General features: G+C 32.8%; 1 protein-coding gene across 2 annotated transcripts; it reads left to right on the top strand.

The window, feature by feature from the left end:
- The first annotated feature begins 13575 nt into the window (after nt 1-13575).
- LOC131074997 (putative anthocyanidin reductase) lies at nt 13576-15625 on the top strand. 2 transcript variants are annotated; one of them, XM_058011758.2, is made up of 5 exons: nt 13576-13962; nt 14137-14300; nt 14589-14958; nt 15119-15260; nt 15356-15625. In XM_058011758.2, exons 1-5 carry the CDS (start codon nt 13833-13835, stop codon nt 15498-15500), a joined length of 951 nt encoding a protein of 316 aa, XP_057867741.1. In that variant the 5' UTR covers nt 13576-13832; the 3' UTR covers nt 15501-15625. The 2 variants fall into 2 exon arrangements, with proteins under 2 accessions (XP_057867741.1, XP_057867740.1); XM_058011757.2 differs by having other exon boundaries at nt 13579-13962; nt 15056-15260.
- Nucleotides 15626-23360: the final 7735 nt, after the last annotated feature.

A 23360-nucleotide genomic window follows, 5' to 3' on the forward strand; every position in this document is an offset into this window, starting at 1 on the left:
ATAATGGTCAAGAACTTGAGAGACAAATTGCTGCCCTAAGAGATGAACTTTCTACTACAAATGAATACAAAGACAAATTTAATGCTATCTCAGCAAGGCTTGATGAGATGTTGGAAAGTCATAGACATGGAAAGGACATGCGAGGAATTGGATTTGAAAAAGGAGAATCCTCCATATCTGGACAAAGCAATGCAAAACCTAATCAAAAGAAGATAAAAAATCCTTCGGTAAAACAACCTAATGCCTATAAATTCAATGGTAGATGCTTTACTTGCAATAGATTCGATCATATGGAAAATTAGTGCATAAGTAGGATGAATAATGGAATCATGAATAACATGATGAACAATGTTTCTACCTTTACTGATCAGTATTTCATATGCAATAATTTTGGTCACAAGTCAAATATATGCAGAGCAGTAATGAATAATTTTAAAAACAAGAGATGTTATGCTTATGGGATGTTTGGACATATTTCTAACCAGTGCAAGATGACACGAAACCAGATGAACTTCAGACCTATGTAGAATATTGTTTGCCATGCATGCAATAAACTAGGTCACATTGCAAAATATTGTAGAATCAGAAGTAATGGTCCGATTAATCAAAGTAAATCAGATGAGAAAGGGAAAGTGAAAGTAGAGGAAATCAGAGATTAGCATAATAAAATGTGGGTGAAGAAAGAAGATTCTGCTACAGCAAATGGCTCCACACCTGAATCCGGTGATGGAACCTCATCCTGTAACTAGGCCTTTTTGCCTTAGGGGGAACTCTTCATGCAGATTCTAAAGAACCCCCTCTTCGAAGATCTGCAATCGATTCTGAAAGGTTGCAGAAGGCTTAAATCATATATGCGGATGTTATTCGAAAGATTTAGTGAAGATTTGATGCTCCGGTAAGCGACTCCATGAAAATCAAGGTAACTGGTTGTAGTATTTATTACAATGTTGAATTAGGTTTTTCAAGGTTAAAAAGACATTTCAAAGCTTTCTTTTTCACAATGCAATCAAGAGAAAGTGCAGAGCAGTAGAGAGAAGTAATTTGGTGATCTAAACAATGATTACAACGATCCTAAAGTAAAATTATATCCCCGATTGCAAATTGAGGTATTTATCCATTTCAAGCTATCAGTTTCTAAAAACCCTAAGTTCTCAATGGCATCAGTATCCGGAATTGCTACCTCACTAGTTGTGGAAATCAAGGATATGGGGGTATGTGCAAGCTAATGAGTCACAAATTCGCGGAAGTTTGCACGTTGGAAAACACGCTCCTCCAAATGGGCCCCCATTTGCAAAAAATGGGGGCCCGTTAATGGTTCGGGCTCTTGAGCCGAAAGGTGATGGGGGGCCAAAGCTAAATAAAATGGGGCCCCATTTTTAAATTGTATTTTTACCCTTTTTTTGGGTGAATTTTTCATTTTCACCATGACAGTAAATTGGCAAGAGAAGATCAAAAATGGGCCCCCATGCTGTGGTTTCCATTTCAAGCCTCCACCACTATCCCAAGTACACATTCAGTCATCTATTTTCACATTTCATAATTTTCTTGTATATTTTTCTTGTTTTTTTGTGTATTGTTTAGTTTTTTTTGTATTATTTTAGTTTTTTTTAAAGTAGCCTATAAATAAATTAGTTTTTATATTTGTAAATTCTTGATTTTCATCTAAAATATTCTTCAACAGCTAACCCTAAACCCTAATCAACAAATTTAGAAATCAAAACCAAACCTAGATAATTAACAAAACAAAATATCAAATTAGATATCTTAGAAACATCATAACGAAAATGAAATCGAAACAAAAACAAAAACGAAATCGAAACAAAAACAAAAACGAAAACAAAATTGAAACAAAAACAAAATTGAAAACGAAATCGAAAAAAAATAAAAAATGAAAACAAAATCGGAACAAAAACAAAAATGAAAATGAAATCGAAACAAAAAAAAAATAAAAATGAAATCAAAACAAACTAAAAAATGAAAATGAAATCGAAACAAAAACAAAAACGTTCGAAAAGGAAATCAAAATAAAACCGAACATATGTACCTAAATTGTTCTTAATCCTCATTAGGCAATACAAAAGTTACCACTAAATTAGTATAACCTTAAAAGTAATTAACATTACTCTTCAAATTTTAGATATCAAAGTTTAGGCTTAGGTTTATGCCATGTCATGGCATAAAGGTCCTATTATGGTCCTATTATGTCATGTGATGGTATAAAAATCAATTATGGACACATTATGTCATGTCATGGCATAATAGGACACATTATGCCATGATGGCATAATATGTCCTATTATGCCATGACATTGCATAATGGGTTCATAGTTGGTCCTATTATATCATGTCATGGCTTAATAGGTCCTATTATGGACCTATTATGCCATGATGGCATAATAGGTCCTATTATGCCATGACATTGCATAATAGTCCACCTATTATGCCATCATGGCATAATAGGTCCATAATAGGACCTATTAAGCCACAACATGACATGATTTTCTCAAAAATTGCCAACTTCATCATCTAATTCATCTCCAACATTGAAACTATGCTAATTAAACATGTTTACTTAGTATGATAGGACCAATTATGGACCTATTATGCCATGATGGCATAATATGTCCTATTATGCCATGACATTGCATAATGGATCCATAGTTGGTCCTATTATGTCATGTCATGACATAATAGGACCTATTATGCCATCATGGCATAATAGGACCTATTATGCCATCATGGCATAATAGGTCCTATTATGCCATGACATTGCATAATAGTCCACCTATTATGCCATAATAGGACCTACAAAGCCACAACATGACATGATTTTCTCGAAAATTGCCAACTTCAACATCTAATTCATCTCCAGCACTGAAACTATGCTAATTTGACATGTTTACTTAGTATGATAGGACCAATTATGGACCCATGACATTGCATAATAGGTCCATAGTTGGTCCTATTATTAGATTTTTAAAAACTTATAAATATCCCGTGTATCATTTAACATATCCACACCTAAAGGATTTGGTTTTGCATAAAAACTAAAAAAGAGAGAAAAGTAAACATAATTTTTTTATTCATGGGTGAAAACCATTCTTATGACACCTTGGACAAGTACCTTGGCATCATGTATAATTTTTTTTAAAAGTACCCTACACTTAGGAGTATACCATAATCCATTCAAATTCTCTTTATTCTCAACCATCCTTGTCATCATCTATATCATGTATCTCACACTCCTAGTTTTTGACCTTGATTCAAGTGTTTTAATCATTTTGAGACATGTTTTAGGAAAATTCTAATATATAAAATCCTATTTAGAGAGAACTGTTACAAAAAAATTGAGAAGATGAGTAACATATATTTCATGTGTATCTCATTCAACAACATAGAAATGTTACTATTTATAAATATATTTTTTAATTTAGTAAAATAGATTCTTCTTTGACATAGAGTTGTATATAATTCATGTATATCTTTATATATGTAGGAGCTCTTTGTTATCATGGATGCCTTTGACATAGATGAACTATTAGGTGAAAATCCCCCACCACAACCTCCTTCTCCTCCTCCTCCACCTCCACCACCACCACCTCCACCTCCACCCCCTAGATTGGATGAAATTCATTTAAGAGAACGAATTAATGAAAACCTACAAGTGATTGAACAAAACATTGCTGCTATCCAAAATGAGCCAATCATGCCACCCCATCTTGTAGAGTTTGCAAAATCAATGCAAATTGTTGTCAAGTCAGTTAGATCTATTGATTCTCAATTAGATCAATTTCATAGACGATGACAAGAGTTGCATGATTTTTATGCCGATGGTTTAACTTAAAGGCAAATCACTGATTTGAAAATAACCAAAGCTCATTTATGTCCATATTTTACTAACCCAAAAACAAGAGAACCAATGCAACCTAACTAGAAAAGAATTTCAATTAGGTGGTGTGTGCATCCAGAAATGGCTAGATACTTTTAGGATAGATGGTGGATGGTTTTTGATTATCCACCACATCGTAATTATGAGGTCCCTTTTTATTTTTTGAAGAAATTATACTGTGAGTTTGTAATGAACCAAAAACCAAATTATTTTGACATTAAGTCATTCCAGGGTGTTGGTCGTGGAATGCCACAGCATAGATTAGGGGCAGAGAGTAATAATCCCCTACCAGATCCACCCATAGTTCCACTTGTTGCTCCATTGATTCCTGTAGATGTCCAAAATACATCATTCATTTCGACATTAGATGCTTTGACTTCTCTCACAAGTAACCTGAGTGAGCAAGCTGCTCACATGGCATCTATTCCTCGATGGATGCCACATATGTGTTCGAGTTTTCATGAGACGTGTGTAGGTCCTACTGCTGCTGCAGGATCTACTTTAGTTCCAGCTGAGCATGATGCAACAAATGATAGTATGATGACATCTTATATGGATTTTCTTTTCTCGGATATTCATCTTGACCAGGTATAGATATATATACATGTATATGTCAATCTTTTAATACTTCATTAAATATAGGTATAAACTAAGTGCATCTCTTTTTTTAATACAATCTAATACTTCATTAAATAAATTTTGTTTATGTAGATAAGAACTACCCTAATATTAGAGTCAATATTGCATCTACTGGAACACAACTCGGCACACCTTATGGGGTATAGTATAAATTTCTATCTAGACATTGTACTATCTTTTTAAGTTAATATGTTATCATCGTATACTATATAAATTTTCATGTTGATACATTGAATGCTTCTTTCTCCAGGATTCAGGTCATGAGGGACCCTCTACATCACATCGAGAAGAGGGTCTGACTACTGTGACACCATCTATGGTATGTATCTTATAATTCTTAAATTAAATATGAACTCTTACAACATTGTAACTTAACTTGAAATTATTTAGTACACATATATATGTTCACTAAATATGATTTCATTAAATGCATGTATGTAGGTGGACACTACCATTAGGATAGGTTATCCTCATAATTTTGATCAGAGCCAATTTGAACGCACATCGACATCCTTTGAGGTATTAATATGTAATACTTAATTTGATCTTATTTTGACTCTTAATTTAAGATTTAATTGGACACTTTGAATTTGACCTTGTACAGGAGTTAGCTAGCACTACATTTGGTGTTGATACTGCATAAGATACTGCTAGAGGAGATACTGCTAGAGGATCTGATGAGCATATGGTGAGTTTGTAACTTAATTTATGAATTCTACTATATTTGATAAATGATTCTTTTAATAGTTAATTTCAAGTAATATTTTAATATTATTTTTTTATTGTACAGCATGAGATGGGTGGATCTGGACCATGTCCCGAGGACAAGAGAGATATTGCTAGAGGATCTGACGAGCATATGGTAAGTTTGTAACTTAATTTATGAATTCTACTATATTTGATAAATGATTCTTTTAATAGTTAATTTCAAGTAATATTTTAATATTATTTTTTTCTTGTACAGCATGAGATAGGTGGATCTGGACCAAGTCCCGGGGACAAGAGACCATGGGATGTTATTGATGATAGCACTTAGATTTTACTATTTATTTGGCTCTGATATGTACTTTTTTATGGACTTTGCACATTTGTTTACACGTGCACATACTTTATATATATGGATAGTTGCATAATAGAATTAGATCATATATATTTTATGCACATTAGATATTATGTGGAGTTCATCATGTTACCATCCAGATATATATATGGATTATGTGGACTTGAAATTTTACTGTTTATTTGGCTCTGATATGTACTATTTTATGGACTTTACATATTTGTTTACACGTGCACACATACTTTATATATATGGATAGTTGCATAATAGGATTAGATCATATATATTATGTGCATACTTTATGTGCATTGTGTCCATTAGATATTATGTGGACTTGAAATTATGTGAAATTATATTTTGTGCACATTAGATCATATATATTTTGTGCATACTTTATATATTATGTGGACTTGAAATTTTATTTATGGAAGTTGTGCTTAAACAACTTTATAGGGATTATGTGGACTTGTAATTTTATTTTTGGAATTTCATTTAAATAGTTCTTGTGATAGATAAACTAAAGGTACATACATCATGAACTAAGTATCGAAACATATCTTATAATTATAACATATTGTAAATTAAAAAGTATCAAAACAAATATAATGAATAGAACTTGATTAAAACATAATTATCTCATTCATAAACTTGACCAATAGTCTCTCATTTATGTATATTGTACACAAAATGTAATCAAGAAGACATATCTAAAATAAAATAAACAGACTATTTAAATTATAATAATAAGTATTTATATCTCTCAAAATACAACATAAAGTATGCACAAACAATAGTAGTCATTGAGGCCAAGTCTACTCTAAGAGACCTGGAAAAAATAAATACATATGATTAATTTTTATAATCGGGATGCATTGAATTTAAAATACAAAGGGATTTGCCTTAAGGGTACAAAAATGTAACTTACTTGTAATTATTCAAAATGAAACATAAAGTATGCACAAATAACTTTGTTTTCATTGATGCCTTCTACTTGTGGTAGACCTGAAACAAAATTTTACTAGATTAGATTTTATAATTATGATGCATGATTTAAAATGCTATATATAATATGCATCATGACTTTTAAAAGGGAAGTGGACTAAGGGTTTAAATTATAACTTACTTGATATTCATTCCGTTATACCATCTGCATCCTCTCTCTTTTGCAAAGAATCTATAATTGTCTCATGCTCTTCCATAGAGAGAGTCCATAATTGTTTATTAGCAGGTCTGCCACAATATCTATCCAATTTTATATTAGTTGCCACTACCAAATGCGAGTAATGTATAATCTTCTTCTCTAATTCATAATCTTCAAATGCGGGCAATCCATTCTTTCTTGTTAGATATTTGCGTAGCCAAGTGCCAACAACAACCACAGATCCTGTTGGATAGTCATAACCATCATCATCAACTCGAGGAGTGGTTAGCTTATGTTTTGGCTCTACACATCGAGGCAACCAATACTCTATCCCCTCTTCATTGTCCTCTGGTGCAACAACAGCATAGACATGTCCTGTGCACAAAACAATTTTATTTTAATATTTAATGAGAAATAAAAACAAAAATATTCACTGTAAGATTTCATAAATATGTACTATTTAATAAATCAAAACAAATTTCAAAAATAATTTTACCTTGTTGTATAAGATCTGAAATGTGATCATAGTCATTTGATGCAAACATTTGATCCATATCTTCATCAGTTCTTTCATGTGGATCATTTGCATCTATGGGTGTCAATGATCTTTGTTGTCATTCTTCAACCCATTCTTTATTCTCACAAAATTCCCAATCTTCGGAAACACAAAACTGACAAAAACAAGCAAGTTGCCTTGTGAATATAGTCCATGTGTTTGAATTAGAACTCTTAAATGAATGCCATTTAGCTGATCCAATGATGGTATTACAATCATGCTGAATAGGAATACTATCTTCCTCTATCAACCAAAAGAAACATCAAATTGCAGAGTTTTCAGTTGATCCTTTTGACAACTTTGAATTGCACCGATCTACAACTACACGAGCATCTCTGAATTTCACTGCATCCTCGAATTTCAATTGTTCTCTAGCAAGAGCTCTTTTTATACAGGCACCGGCTCCATCGTGTTCCCCCTTACCATGTCCCACTTCAAAAAAACTCCATATATGTTGGACATTGGTTATCATGTGAACTTTGCATAGCCAATAAAATATTCTTACATTTTTTAATTGTCCAGTGCAGTTATCTGATCATATCATATGTTGTTTCATGTCAATTTCTCTTTCCTTAAGATTATCATAAATACCTCGAAGCAATGTTGAACAAATTCTGAAAAGTGTAATCGATTATCACTACTATAGAAATGATACTCCCTCAAAAAATTTCTGTTATCTTTTGTACTGTCATGGTCATGTCTATATATAATGTGCACAAATATGGCCACTTGCACTAAGTTGTACTATTGTGATTGAGTTTCCTCTTATGGTTTTAGAGTATAATTTTCTGCAAAATCCACAACTGATACTATTGTTCCAAGTGGAAATGTGTTCTTGCATATGTGAAATTGTTCATCAAGCCATCGGGCATGTTGGGAATGTTTCACATATTTTGAAACAATATGACTTTTAAACTCACTAATAAATGCATTCACACTATTATGTTCTGTAATCAATTCTAAACGTTTCCCCATCTTTCCATCCTTTAGAGGGTATTCTATATTTTTAAATCTCCTAACATCAACCATTTTTTGTCCAAACTCAGATGAAACATGTTCATGCAAACATTCACCTATCAAAGAATACTTCCCACATAAAATGCAAAGGCCATAAATGCATGAACTGGAAAGAAATAATTGTTCATTAGGTGGTTTACAAAATAAACTCCCAATAAAATCTTTTATAGTTTTAGGTTGAACATAAACACCACAATCCTGCACAAGATCATTACCATGCAACGAAACTGAACATGAGTTTTACAACAACAAGATATTCTTTGTTTATTGATTTTAACATACCAGGGTTTGCATTTTTCAAATGATCTTTGACTAATTCGTAAATTCATTAACACAGATTCATCACTAATTTTTTTAAAGAATTCAGTTTGAGTCATGTCAAGAAGATGTTTTGGATGAGGATCACGAATTTTTGATCCCACCCTTAACTTTAAAACATCTCTAGCATTTGATGAAACTATAGAGTTATCATGCCAAAATTTTGCAATTAATTGTTTAGTTTCATCATTTAATTTCATGTCTGGCCTTTGAAGTCTACCACTAAAACTCCAACAATGGTTTAGTGGATCAATTTCAATTGTGTCTCTTCTTTTGGCCGCTCTTGACAAGGTTCTACGATGTAAGTTCAAATAGCCACTTATATCACTTAACATTCTTTTACTAACAATCATTTTGTCAACCTTAGCAGTCGTTATAACTCTACGTGCTGCATTCTTATCTTTAGATTGACTTGTTTTTCCAATAGAATCGATGGCACTGGCAACAGTAGATACAACTTGCTTATATGATTCATCTTTTCTTTTTGGTTTTGCATAAATACCTATTTTTTTCATGACTTTATGCATTTTTTAACATTTTTATTAATTGTAGCATTAATTGACATTGGAATCCTAACTTTTTATTATAGAAAAATTGTTTATATAATCTGTTCGCATGTGTTGTGATTTGACTCCAAGAAACTAACCCATTAAGATTATCTAGCACATTGCTATCAATAGTAAACAAATTACATTCATTTTCTTTCAGAGAGGGTGGTGTAATATTTCAATTTTTATTTCTTTTCGTATTGGTGTGTGAAATTTATATCCAGCTTCATTTAAATCAGCAATTTGATTGGCATCATAGTCATCAGGATTTAAAAACATACCAGGATTCGCATCCACATGAACATTTGCATCAACAGTCATACCCGTGTGTGGTTCTACATTTATTGCATCCATCATGATGTCTTCAATGGTCTCATCTACAATGGGCATTGAACTATATGCTTTAGAAGTGTTATTCAATTGTCGTTGTTGTGATCTTCGATCTCTTTGGCATTTTGCCTCCTCTCTTTGTGCTTGAATTTCGTCTGCTGTCATTGTCCTCTTTTTTTTCTTTTGACATTGCTTTGAACCCATCTTTACAAACTCCTCTTCAAAAAATAATATATTTTTACTGAGTTCTTCAAAAAATCATGTAAAAAATATTAAAAAGTACTGCCAAATGATGTAAAAAATCTTTGTCAGTATGGATTTCAATGATAGTGTGGTAAGTTGATGCAATCTATCTTTTTTTTTATAGTAATGGTTATTTAGAAATGGGGAGCTTCTATTTAAATAACGAGCAAAAAATGAAACAGGCCCCCATTTTATAAACGGGCCCCCGTTTAACGAACCCCCGTTCTGTAAAATTTGAATCCACAACCCGCCACTTGCCTCAGGATTAAACCCGGGATAGGCCTGGGATGGCCACACCTGAGAAATGAACCTACAAATTCAAAGCTCCATGAATGAAAGCACAAATATGAACTTCTGAAATAGTTTGCGTGCCTCTAATCAGAGAATTTTTATACGAAATTAAAACCCATTTCAGATTATACTGTCTAGATTCTAAATATGTAAATTTATTTTAAAATTGATTATTTTAACTATTTTTCATTTAACTTATACTAAATCAGGTCCATAAATTTGAAATATTAACTAATTTTCTTAATTTAATAACTTTTTTATTTTAATGAATTTTGAAAAAAAAATTATATGTCATCAATCTACACAAAATTATTTTCTATTTAAAAAAAAAATTCAAAAAATGCTAAGTTTACGTCAAATTATGTGGGTCGTACACGTCAATTTTTTAAAAAGATAATTACGGCCATTAAAAAATTAATTAAAAAAAAAATATTAGAAAAAAAAATACAGAAAAATATGCTTATCAATCTTCAGTGTGCTACAAACCATTTCCCAAAACGGTTTGAGAAAATAATTTTAATTGTGTCAAAAAGTGTGGGTCGTACACATGCATGGTATGGTCCTGAAACAAACATTTTTAAAACATAGTTTTTAGAACTCCATTCAAAAAGTTATTTTTTATTATGTGGGTATTAAAATAAATTACATATCTGAAAAGTACACTCAGAGGGCTATCTTTTATATTACTAACTTTTTCCAAGATTCAATCTCTAAGTGTTTCAAAATTTAAGCTCAAATGAGACAAAATCTGAAAAACAGGGAAAACACTTCCACTTTTTGGCCAAAAAGTGGACTCATCTTCTTGCACTAACCCATGGCTCGGCCCGTTTTCGAGAAACATGCTTTCAAATTAGTCGAGGATGATCCAGAAGGAGCATTTTCTTCTATACCCTACAATATTATTCATAATGAGGACATCAGCTATCACCTCCTATTTCTATATATGTTTATATATTCGTTCATCCCTCCCTCTATCTCTATCACACCATCTCTCTATTTTTCTATACCCCTACATCTCTCCCTCTCTCTCCTTTCTCTATATATCACTTCCTATTTATATATTTATCTCTTTAATATCTATCAATCTCTTTATCCTCTCTCTATGTCTCTCCTTATCCTCTCCATATCCCTCTCCTTCATCTCAATCTCAATCTTCTTCTTCATCTCTATCTTTTTATCCTCTCTCTCTCTCTCTCTCTCTCTCTCTCTCTCTCTCTCTCTCTCTCTCTCTCTCTCTCTCTCTCTCTCTCTCTCGCTCGCTCTCTCTTCCCAACTCTATTTCTCCCTCACTCTCACTCTTCCCAACTCTATTTCTCCCTCACTCTCCCTATCTCTCTAAATGCAAACATAGAATGAACCTATTGGTAATGAGCATGATTATCCTTTTATTCATGTTTGCATCCTTATAAGTGGATGCATAGTCAATTTAAAATTATCACTTTTTTAATGATACATTTTTTGCACAAACAACATCTTTTTCTATAGGACCCACTAATTGACCTCATGTGCTACACACACACACACACACACACACACACACACACACACACACACATATATATATGCAAAAAATATACCTAAATTTTCTATAATTAACCTTCCAAATTTCTTTGGCATACCCATTGCACACCAAAAGTGCAATTGCTAGTTATTATTATTAGTATATGTCACATGAAGGAAGACTTATGCATTCTCCCAAATTTATTAAATGTCAAAGCATCAACCAATCAGAACCAATAATTAAAAGAGCTTGACCAAATTTTCTAATGTTAATATTTTTTCTAATTTATTACAAAGTATATAAATTGATTTATCTATTATTCTATTGGATAATAGTACTCTACAGTCTTATTAGGATGATGCCAACATTTCAAATGTCAAAGCAATGACCAATGAGAAGCGATAATTAAAATAGGTTAACCAAATTTTCTAGTGTTTCTATTTTTGTCTTCATTTTCATCAATAGTATTCTACAATCATTTCACTCTTATATAATAGTAACTAGTTTTGTCCTATTTCTTTTCATAATGAAATGAGTGATAAAGACACTTGATTTTTTATAACAATAATTTTAAAAATACATAGAATTATAAATATCAAACATATAAAAAGATTAAATGTATAGTTTTAATTGACTCATTTATATAATGATAATATACTAATTTCTTATATACTATTATATTATATATAATTATTAGATAACAAATATTAAATAGTAAATAATAAATAATAATGTAATATAATTTATATATATATGAATGAAATAATTATAATACATTAATTATATATAAATTAAATATAATCGAATAATTTTATTAATATTATCAAAAATTTCAATAAGATTTGTCACAATTTCAGCTCCTCCTATTTCGAATCCATTTAAATTCACAATCTACAACTATCCTATCCATAATAGTTTCTACATACAAAACTTGTCACAATTTATGCTACTCCTTCTTTGAATCCATACAAATTTATAGTTTGCATCTATCCTATTCACCATAATTTCTACATGCGTTTCTACAAAAAATTGTGGTTCTCATCCTACTTCTATTTCTAAACTTCAACAAAAACAAAAACAAAATTGAAAACCCTAACCATCCTTCCTTCTTCACATTCTACAACATAGGCATTATGGCAACAAACTTCTATGTCATTGTTCCACCTTGCCTTGCTTGGTAGCCTTAGAGCTCACAAACACGACTCCGCTCATTCTTTTTGTCTTTGATCCCACGAGCCTTCCCCTCTTTCTCTTTGTCTCATTCTTCTTTCAACTTCTCTACTCCAAGAGTGTTATCATAATTATTATTATGTTTCATTAATTAACAATAACATTTGTATAACTATTATAAAAATACATCGAGCTTTAATTCTTATTTGACATACTCTATTTATTGCAAAACCTTTAGTATACATATCTAATTTTTGTTGCATGTAGAAATCATTATTGTTACAATGTTGTCTAACTAAGCAATATGTTATAGATTTTACTATTGGGAACTAAATGCAACAAATGTATTGTTTACTTACTTAAAAAAAACATTTTATGTTTTCATATTTAAATATAGATGCTTCAAGGTTAAACTTTCTTCGGTACTATTTGTCAAAAGATATAATATATTATAACTATAAATATTATTCAAATCATTCTAAATTATTATTTAATGATATCAACATTTTACTATTATTACTACAATTCACAAATTTCAACTTTAATAAAAAAGCATTATAGATTGTGATGCATATGCATCTATTACTATGTAGTTCCACTCTTCCACCCTACAGATAATCTCCACGTCTACAAAATAAAGTGCGGCTGATATTTGTTGTTTATTTCCAGCTAAGAAAAACAAAATGTGGACGACATTTTGAAAACAGCACCGCTGTCAAATCAAATTAAGGCACGTGGACGACATTTTTAAAATATTCTAGAAAGGGCTTACATACTAGTCAATGCCAATCTAGAACATCAAAGTCTTTTGTGTAAATCAAAGTCTTTTTTTCAGTTACTCTTACATTTATCCAGGGATTGATTCCTATCACCTAGTTCGAATTCATCCACTCATTCATTTGACTGGAGTTTTACAGTTTAAATCGAATTCATCCACTCATTCATTTGACCGGAATTTTACAGTTTAAATCGAATTCATCCACTCATTCATTTGACCGGAATTTTATACAGCCGCTTTTGAATGTGTTTTGATAATTTAGGTCTCTTTTCTCATAATCATCTATAAATAATTACAGAGACCTAGTTCGAATAAAAATCGTGTCCTAAGCAGCCCTATCTGAGAGAAATAATGGCGAATGAGGGTGAGAAGACTGTAAAAAGAGTATGTGTTACTGGAGCAGCGGGTTACATTGCATCATGGCTGGTGAAGGATCTTCTGGAAAGGGGTTACACAGTGAACGCCACTCTCAGAGATCCAGGTATTTATTATCTTTACCCTAAAGCCTCTGCCTTTTTCAGATCTGCCAGATCCTAAGCCCTTACCAGTAAGAAATATGTTTTAAAGATTTTATTTTGATAAAATTTATGTTTAACGTTTAAATAGACACTGTTATTTTTAAAATTATACCTAAATTTTTACGAATAAATTGCAGGAGACGAGAGAAAATCTCGGCCTTTGTTAGATCTGGCAGGAGCAGAGGACAGGCTTAAGCTCTTCCAAGCTGATCTACTGAAAGAGGGCAGCTTTGATTCTGCAGTGGAGGGTTGTGAAGGAGTTTTTCATGTAGCCGGTCTTACGGATTCTCAAGCCTCACTGGTTAGTAGCCTATTTTGAAAATTATAGGTTCATGTGAGTCCGTATTGATGAAATATGATCAAATTTGTCCATAAAATACGAAAAACTAGTTTGAATTTGAAAATTATATAGTTGAATCTTTATAATAATATGTTAATTTGTCAGGAAAATAAGTTCAACTAATCATATAAATATATTTTTATTCATAGATTAAATTTAAAATCACTGTTAATTATTTTACTATTAAATTGAATGATTTTTATTCTGTTACAAATATAAACTGTTGTTAAAAAAATTGGTGAAATGCAGGAAGATTACATTGTGCCTGCTATAAATGGAGTACTTAATGTGATGAAAGCATGCACAAGAGCTAAATCTGTTAAGAGAGTGGTTTTCACTTCATCTATCTTTACTGCATGTCCATTGAATGACAAAGGAGAATTGACTCGTTCATGCATTGACGAAACATGTTGGAGCCCTATAAATTTCCTTAAATCTCAACCAAATGCTTTGGCTTGGTATATGACTGCCAGGACATTAGCAGGACAAGAGGCCTTCAAATATGGTGTTGAAAACAATCTTGAGGTGATAACAATAGAACCGGCTGCTGTCATTGGGCCTTGGATTACAACTACACATGATATAACATCTGTCCAAATTATATCAGCTCTAATTGGAGGTATATATAAATATATAAGCATTTTATTATTACAAAATATTTTGTATTCTCTATATTTCTAATATGATGTGTTTTTTTTTTGTTTTTTGTTTTGTAGTAAATGATATATATTATGAAATATTGAAGTATATGCAATTTGTATTGGGTTCCATACCAATAGTTCATATAGAGGATATATCCAATGCCCACATATTTTTGATGGAGCATCCAAGTGCACAAGGTCGTTATATTTGTTCTGTTGATTCTGCAAATATCAAGACTCTCAAAGATTTTCTTGCTAAACAATTAAAGACTTCATTCAAGTAAGTAAAAATACTTCTAAATCAATTTTTAATTATTCTATTGATCAGGAGCAAATGTTCAGTCAATAACAATTTTCTTTCATATTTTTTTTTAGGTTGCAAGAGGAGGACTCTATTAATAGATATGTGCCATTTTCTTCCAAAAAATTGTTGGATATGGGCTTCTCTTACAAGTATAGTTTGGAACAAACCTTTGAACAAGGTATAGATTGTGCCAAAAAGAATAAGATTTTGAATTGATAATTCAAAACTACATCTTTATTCAAATTAGATTGACTTTAACTAACATTTGTCAAAAATGTAATAGGACAAATGATATTTTGACATAAACTATAGATTTAAAGTGAGTGTACACCTTCAAATTGTGATCGGGTATATGCACTACATTTTTCTTGTTCCACTTCTAAATAAATCCTTTTTTTTTTATGCATGATGATGTAGATTTAGTACATTTTTTAAGTATGATCAAATTACCTCGATTTCAAAATAAAGTAAACAAGTTTTTCGTTTACAAGATGTGTCTCAAAAAAGGATGAGTTGTGGTTATGGAAATCAAAATTAGAAATGATGCCTCTTTCTAGCATTTTTTTAAAGATAAATACATTAGAAGTGAATATCTCCTTTAAAAAAGATTCAAAGATTCAATTTGAAGACATTGAAATTAATGAATGGGATGATGAGGAGCTTCATGATGGTTGCATGGATTGATCCTCTTTTCTTTATTTGTCTAGAGATTTCATTTTTTTTTCTTGAACTTTTCTCATGTTTTTCTTATAGAATTGGGATGATAAAAATTTCGAATGATTGTTAGTCAGTATCATAATGCTAACTAAAAACTAGTCTATTTTCTTTCAATTTTATGTCTTTAATCTTTGTATTGAGACATACTAAGATATTGTTTTTCTTTCATCCATATTTCACCTTCTTTATGATATCTTGAGTTTTGTCTCTTATCTAATTGCATGTCATGTATTGGTTACTTGTGCCCATATGATACTGCTTTATTTCCTCCACATGAAAAGGCATATTGTTCTTGTTCTTGATCATATATTGAAGTTTGTTGGCTTTTTTTCAATACTTTTATATACTAAAATTATTATATTAGAAGTTGCATGCTTAGATTTTATGTTACATCTACATATATGTACATATATTGGTTACTATTATGATTATTCATCATCTTCGCTATTAAGGACAGCATTTGGGGCAACTCATTTCATTTTTTCACATAAAAATATCTTAATATACTAATTGATGCTTATTACACAATGATAACTATGATAATATTAAAAAAATCTTTAATATACATGATCATATATTTTCATGAATATTACTAATCCTCTTCTCAAATTCCTTGAACCCATTTGTATACAATTAATTGTAGGCATGAATAATATATCAATAGCATTTTTTTATGTCTATAACAACATTTTAACTCTACAAGTCACACACCACTTGGTTTCGATCAATAAATTTAGTGATCTTTGCACTAAACAAGTTATAGTTACAATGACTTGTTGTAAGTGCCATGTCATATTTTTCATTCGTAGAATGGTTAAATAGAAATGTTTTATAATTACATACATCCTTCTTATCTAGTTACCATTACCTAAGTTCCATGATTCTACACTATCAACTCTCTTTTCAAGCTATAATGATATATTATGTGATCCTACACCTCTTTCTACTTGTTATAGAGTAGTCGTTGAAATCAATTATTAATTGTTGCTCATGATTATTTCAGATTTTTATTAGATTATACTCATGGAACTATGTGTTTGTAAAGTGAAAGGATGTTGACCTCTACAATGATACTAGTAACGTGTCACATATGGTAAAAGAAAAACAAACAAATATCCATACCAAAACTATTCAATAGACAGAGGGTGAATGATAGATGTGAGAGACCTAGAGGGTGAGGGATAGATGTGAGATAGATAGAGGGGAGCGAGAGGTGGGTAATGAGATAGGGATGAAGTGGTAGAGAGGTAAAGAAGGAGGGAGAGAAAGTCTTAGATAGGAAGAGAGAAGGAGTGGGTTGTGATGAGAAGGAGAGTTAGTGATCAAGATAATGGAGAGAGGGGAGAGAAACAATAAGAGAGGGAGAGAGAAGAGAGGGGAAGGGATTCAGGGATAGAGATGGGGGTAATGAGGAAAGTCAAGGTAGAGAGGGAGAGAGGGTGGGAGAGACTTATTGAGGGGAGAGAAAGGTGACAGAAAGAGAATAAAGGGAAAGAGAAAGGAAAGTATCAGTAGAGAGGGAAGGAGGCAGGGAGGTAGTGAAAGCTAAATTCTTAACTATTAATCATCAATCATAAACCCTAAATTTGAAGCCTTAATCAATGTGGGAGAGAAAGAAAAAGAGAAAGATAATAGATCTAATGAAGAATAATGTGCTAGTATTATTTTGGCACTGGCATTATGTAAGTGCATTTTCATAACCCTATACCAATACCCTAAACCCTATATCCTATACCTAGATGGTTAGAGAGAGGAGTGAGATAGATAGATAGAGGTTGATAGAAAGATGGGTAATGAGACATGGATGGAGAGGTAGAGAGTTGGAGAGGGAGGGAGGGAGAAACCTAAAGAGAGGAAAGAGGGGGGAGGGAAGGTGACAACCTAGACAATGGAGAGAAAATAAGAGTGAGTGGGGAAGGGAGAGAGGGAGGGGGGGAGGGGGGTAAGGAGGGAGGGGGAGATAGAGAGGGAGAGGGGAATATAGGAGGGGAGAGAAGAGAGAGAGGAGCAAGAAGGGATGAAGGGAGAGGTAAACATGGAGGGAGTGAGAGACCTAGGGAAGGAGGATATAGAGAGGTGAGGGGAGAGAGAGAAGAGGAGGAGAGAGTTCATAAAGGGATAGGGGGAGGGGGGAGGGAGAGAGAGGTGGAGAGGGAGGGAGAGAACTAGAGAGGGGACAGATAGATAGGTGAGAGACCTAGAGGAGGAAAGAGAGGTGCAAAACCTAAATGGGGAGAGAGAGGGGTGAGATATATAGAAGGGATCGACTTGACCAATCAATTCCTCACCTCTCTGCTTCTAAGAAAGATTTGCAGATGTACAAGAAAGGAACATGATAGTTAGACATGACTTAGCATGCTAAAATGTACATGGAAAGGTAAGCATATATCTCAAGCATAATATTTTGAATTGTTATGTATAAAACCTGCGAGAATTATATACTACCATATCCTTTTTACGCACCCCGTGGTACTTCCTAATCTTTATTTGTTTTTTCTCTAATCTTCTATTATAAATTCCTCGCAGCATCGTGTTATCAGAACACATTGCCCAAGTAGACACAGCTTGAAATACATTGCCTCAGGTGAGATTAAATCGGCCATACTGAAAGCCAAACAGAACTTCCTCCAATTACAATATAAATACAAGCTTTTAGAGGGTAAAAAATAATCATTCAAGAGCACCATTAGAGAGAAAGCGAATTCAAGGATAGCAGGCAGAACAAACCAAAAATCTTAAAGGCACTTTGCAAAGAAACACAACATAATCAAGGTATACTTATAGTTGTGCTTTCTTCTAATTGCGGATATCAAACATAAGATATGAGGAGACTGGAGGATTGCCTTAGTCAACAAATTCTTCTCTATAGCTCAAATTATCATATGTGCTATAGGACAAAATTTATGTCTGTCTATTGTATTTTTTTCTCAACTTAATAAATATAGATTGTGTAAGTCTCAGCAGTTTCCACTTTATGGCATGTATCAGAACCATAACGGAAGCCAACAAACCTGAAAAACAACAAGAAGAAGCAATGGAGGCAACGTTCAAAATGTAGTAATTTCATCTTTCGTAAACCAATATTATATACAATTTAAAGGAATGTCATCTGATTGTTGATATCTACGCATGCCACCTTGATATAGTACATGTTCACTGAGAAATGTCACACAGGCCACCTCATTTAGGGTTTCATAATCCTGGTTACATTCTAGCTTACCTTTCCACTGCAAGGATCCTCACTCAACTCCCGCTTCCTATTTATGATTTTTTGAGATATATAAAAAATTATAGTCAATGGTATGTGAATAATTGAGTTTTAGAGGATTTTGGAGAGATATATAAAAAATTATAGTGTCAAAGTAACCTTTAAATTAACTACCTTTAAAGATATATATAACATTCAAGGCAACTTTAATGGGTATTAGGAGAGGTCAAGGCTACCCTATAAAATGTTATTGTTGCTTTTAGACCCTACTTTGATTACTTCTAGTTTATTTGTCTATAAAACTTCTATATTACTCAAGTAGGAAACCATCCATTCTTAAAAATTATTCATTTTATCTTACCTTTTAGAATGAATCAGGGCCACTAGATTTTTAGATTATTTTCATGCTTCCGTCATTGGTCAAGAATTGAAACCTCTTGGGATTATTTATAACGGTGTTAGTATCACTAGTTCCTATCAATTTTAGAACCATTTTATTTTATTTACTAGGTGAATTGTTTCCATTTTTCAACTTGCATTCAATTTGCTATTCATATTTATTAAAACATCTTGAATTTTATTGTAAATTACATGCAATTTTTTGGTCAATGGTATGTGAATTATTTTGAGGTGTTAGGACACTATGTCAATAGGGTCCTTGATATAATTATAGTCTACACCCACTATCAAGACAAGGCATCTTCTTTAGGCAATGCAATCACAATATAGATGTCAAGACTAGTCAATGGTGTTAGTAGGGAATTGTACATAGGATGGCCTTTTCTTTTTGGTTTAATGACTCAAATTTCATAAATATAACCAAGAACTAATATTTAATAATCTTTCATTTGAACCACTTCATCAATATTATCTTTTGTTTTAAACACTTAGTCATTTTTTAATTTGTTAGTTTTTAAGTATAGCATGTTCCTATTTCATAATTTTTTATTTTCTAGTTTATATGATAGTACAAATATCATGCTTGTAACTTATAGGCTGCATATTATAGGTAGAATAATTTGAGATAGCTTAAGGGAACCTTAATTTTCATATTAGGTTACACACATGTGCACTTCAATCCTTAATTCAATAAAAAGGTTCATATTTAAGGTTCTTTCAAATCGTTTTGGTACTCCAATTGGAATTTTCCTATGGTGAATATTACTTGAATGCAATTGATTGTTTAATGAAAGATTGATATAAAATGATGCACATTAAGTGCTCTCAAATATAAATACATAAAGCATGCACTAGGTCAATTGATTAGGCCCGAATGGTATTTTTCATTTAAGGGTCACTTTTGTATAATGTAAGATGAATCTTGTGCTAATAGACTAACATGGGGTAATGAAATACTATTTCTCACTAGTACATTTGGAACGGTTTTCCGATGAGCTATGTGGTGGCAATTAACACTAAATTGGTTGGTTTCAATATGTTGTCATGGATGGAAACATGGAAAATGTTAGGGTTTCAAGCAAATCCGAAGCAAATATGAACTAACAATTATATGCTGATTTAAATACAAAAGATAAAGAAATAAAATAGGACACAGATAACACAGAGATTTAACATGGTTCACCTAAAATGGGTTACATCCACCATACACAGTCGTCCAATCTTTCTTATTATCCAACAAAAACAGTACATCAACCTTACAATGCCTTAAGCATCCCAGTCGCTTATAACATGCATTTTTAGGGCAACAAACAAAGTCGGCCTTTTTTAGGGTTTTATTACAATGTCAGTTTTCATCAACGAAAAATGGCAAAAAAAAAAAAAATTCTCGGGGGATCTTGCCCCCGAACCCCCACTTTTCTCAGGGGCTGCTGCCCCCGAACCCCTGCCTGAGGCCCAAACCGGCCCCAGACCCCGGCGAGGATACGTGCTGAGTGTGTAATACTTTGCTGATCAGTCGCCACATTTTAACAATCTCCCACTTGAAGACTAATACTACACGACACCACTATACATGCAACATCCACTATATAAAACACTAGGACTCGACTGGTATAAATTCCACAATTATCAATCAAGAAGACCAACAGAAACTGATGAAGAAATCATCTTCTCTTGTGGAACTGCCTTCATGAACATATCGGCAGGATTCTCACTTGTGTGAATCTTCTCAAGCCGTAACTGACCCTCCTCCAAAACAGTCTGGATGAAGTGGTACCTGAGCTAGATGTGCTTTGTCCTTGAATGAAAAGAAGAGTTATTCACAAGATGAATGGCACTCTGGCTATCAGTATACAATGGGCTATCCTCTTGTGTCCGACCCAATTCCTCCAGGAAACATTGCAACCAAATCATCTCCTTGCTGGCTTCTGTAGCAGCAACATACTCAGCTTCAGTTGTTGAAAGTGCAACAACCTTTTGCAACCTAGAAATCCAACTGACTGCAGTTCCCCCTATAGTAAAAACATACCCTGTAGTACTCCTTCATGAATCAATATCACCTACCAAATCAAAGTCAACAAATCCACTTAGAGCAGCATTAGATCCTTTGAAACATAATGCCTTCGTAGTAGTTCCTTTCAAATACTGAAGAATGCATTTCACAGCATTCCAATGTTCCATACTTGGATTACTCATAAACCTGCTCACAACTCCCACTGCATGTGTAATATCTGGTCTTGTGCATACCATTGCATACATCAGACTGCCAACAACTGATGAATACGAGATGTTAGACATTTTATTAACCTCTTCCTATGCCTTTGGGCACATCTCCTTAGTCAATTTGAAATGACTAGCCAAAGGTGTACTAACTGCTTTTGCATCCTGCATGTTAAATCTTTTCAACACCTTCTTTATATACTCACTTTGGGACAAATTCAAGGTTCTATTTTTCCTGTCCCGTGTAATCCTCATACTGAGAATTTGCTTAGCTGCACCCAAATCCTTCATAGCAAATGACCTGGCTAATTTTTGTTTAAGATCATTTATATGTTGCATGTTAGACCTAGCAACAAGCATGCCATCAACATAAAGCAACAGGATAATATAACTGCCATTATCAAATCTCTTAAAATATACACAATGATCAGAATGACATCTATGATAACCATGTTCAGCCATGAAACTATCAAATTTTAAATACCATTGTCGGGGTGCTTGCTTTAGGCCATACAGACTTTTCTTCAATCTGCACACCAAGTTCTCCTTACCTTTGACCTCATATCCCTGTGGTTGCAACATGTAAATTTCCTCCTCCAAATCTCCATGGAGAAAAGCTGTTTTGACATCTAATTGTTCAAGATGTAAATCATCTGCAACCACAAGACTAAGTACAGTTCTAATTGAAGTCATTTTTATAACTGGAGAAAATATTTCATCATAATCTATACCCTTTTTTTGTGCAAAACCTTTTACCACAAGTCTGGCCCTATATCTTTTCTGACCTCCTTCCTCCTCCTTTAGCCAATAAACCCATTTGTTAGGCAAGGCTCTTTTTTTTGCAGGTAAAGGGACTAAGTTCCAAGTCTTATTTTTCATCAAGGAGTCCATCTCCTCTTTCATGCCTAGCTCCCACTGTTGTTTGGCATCTACCTGCATTGCTTCTTCATATTCTTCTGGTTCACTAGAATCCATTAATAAAATAGAATGTGAAGAAGGAGAAAATCTTTTAGGGGGTCTACTTGTCCTCGTAGAATGTCTAACACTTGCAGGAGTTTGTGGGACAATCTATTGTTGCAGAGCATCAGGTACCTGTGGCATTTCATTTTTAGGAATCTCATCCAACACCACATATTCTTGTTTGTCTTGTTCATGCTTCTTTTCCTGCATCTGTTCTTTATACATAACCTTCTCATTGAATATAACATCTCTACTTCTGATTATTTTCTTATTTTCGAAATCCCATAACCGATAGCCATATTCATCTATCCCATATCCAATGAAGGTACATTTTTGAGATTTAGGATCAAGCTTGGTTCTGTTTTCTTTATCAACATGGACAAAAGCTTCGCAACCAAAAGTTTTTAGAAAAGAATAATCTACCTTTTTACCAATCCATGCCTCCTCTGGAATACCACCATCCAAAGGGGTTGAAGGTCCTCTATTTATCAAATAGACAATAGTATGTACAACATCTGCCCAAAAATGTAAGGGCAATCCAGCATGCAATCTCATGCTCCTCACGTGTTCCA

Source organism: Cryptomeria japonica, chromosome 5 (genome assembly GCF_030272615.1).
Source record: "Cryptomeria japonica chromosome 5, Sugi_1.0, whole genome shotgun sequence".
Classification (NCBI taxonomy): domain Eukaryota; kingdom Viridiplantae; phylum Streptophyta; class Pinopsida; order Cupressales; family Cupressaceae; genus Cryptomeria; species Cryptomeria japonica.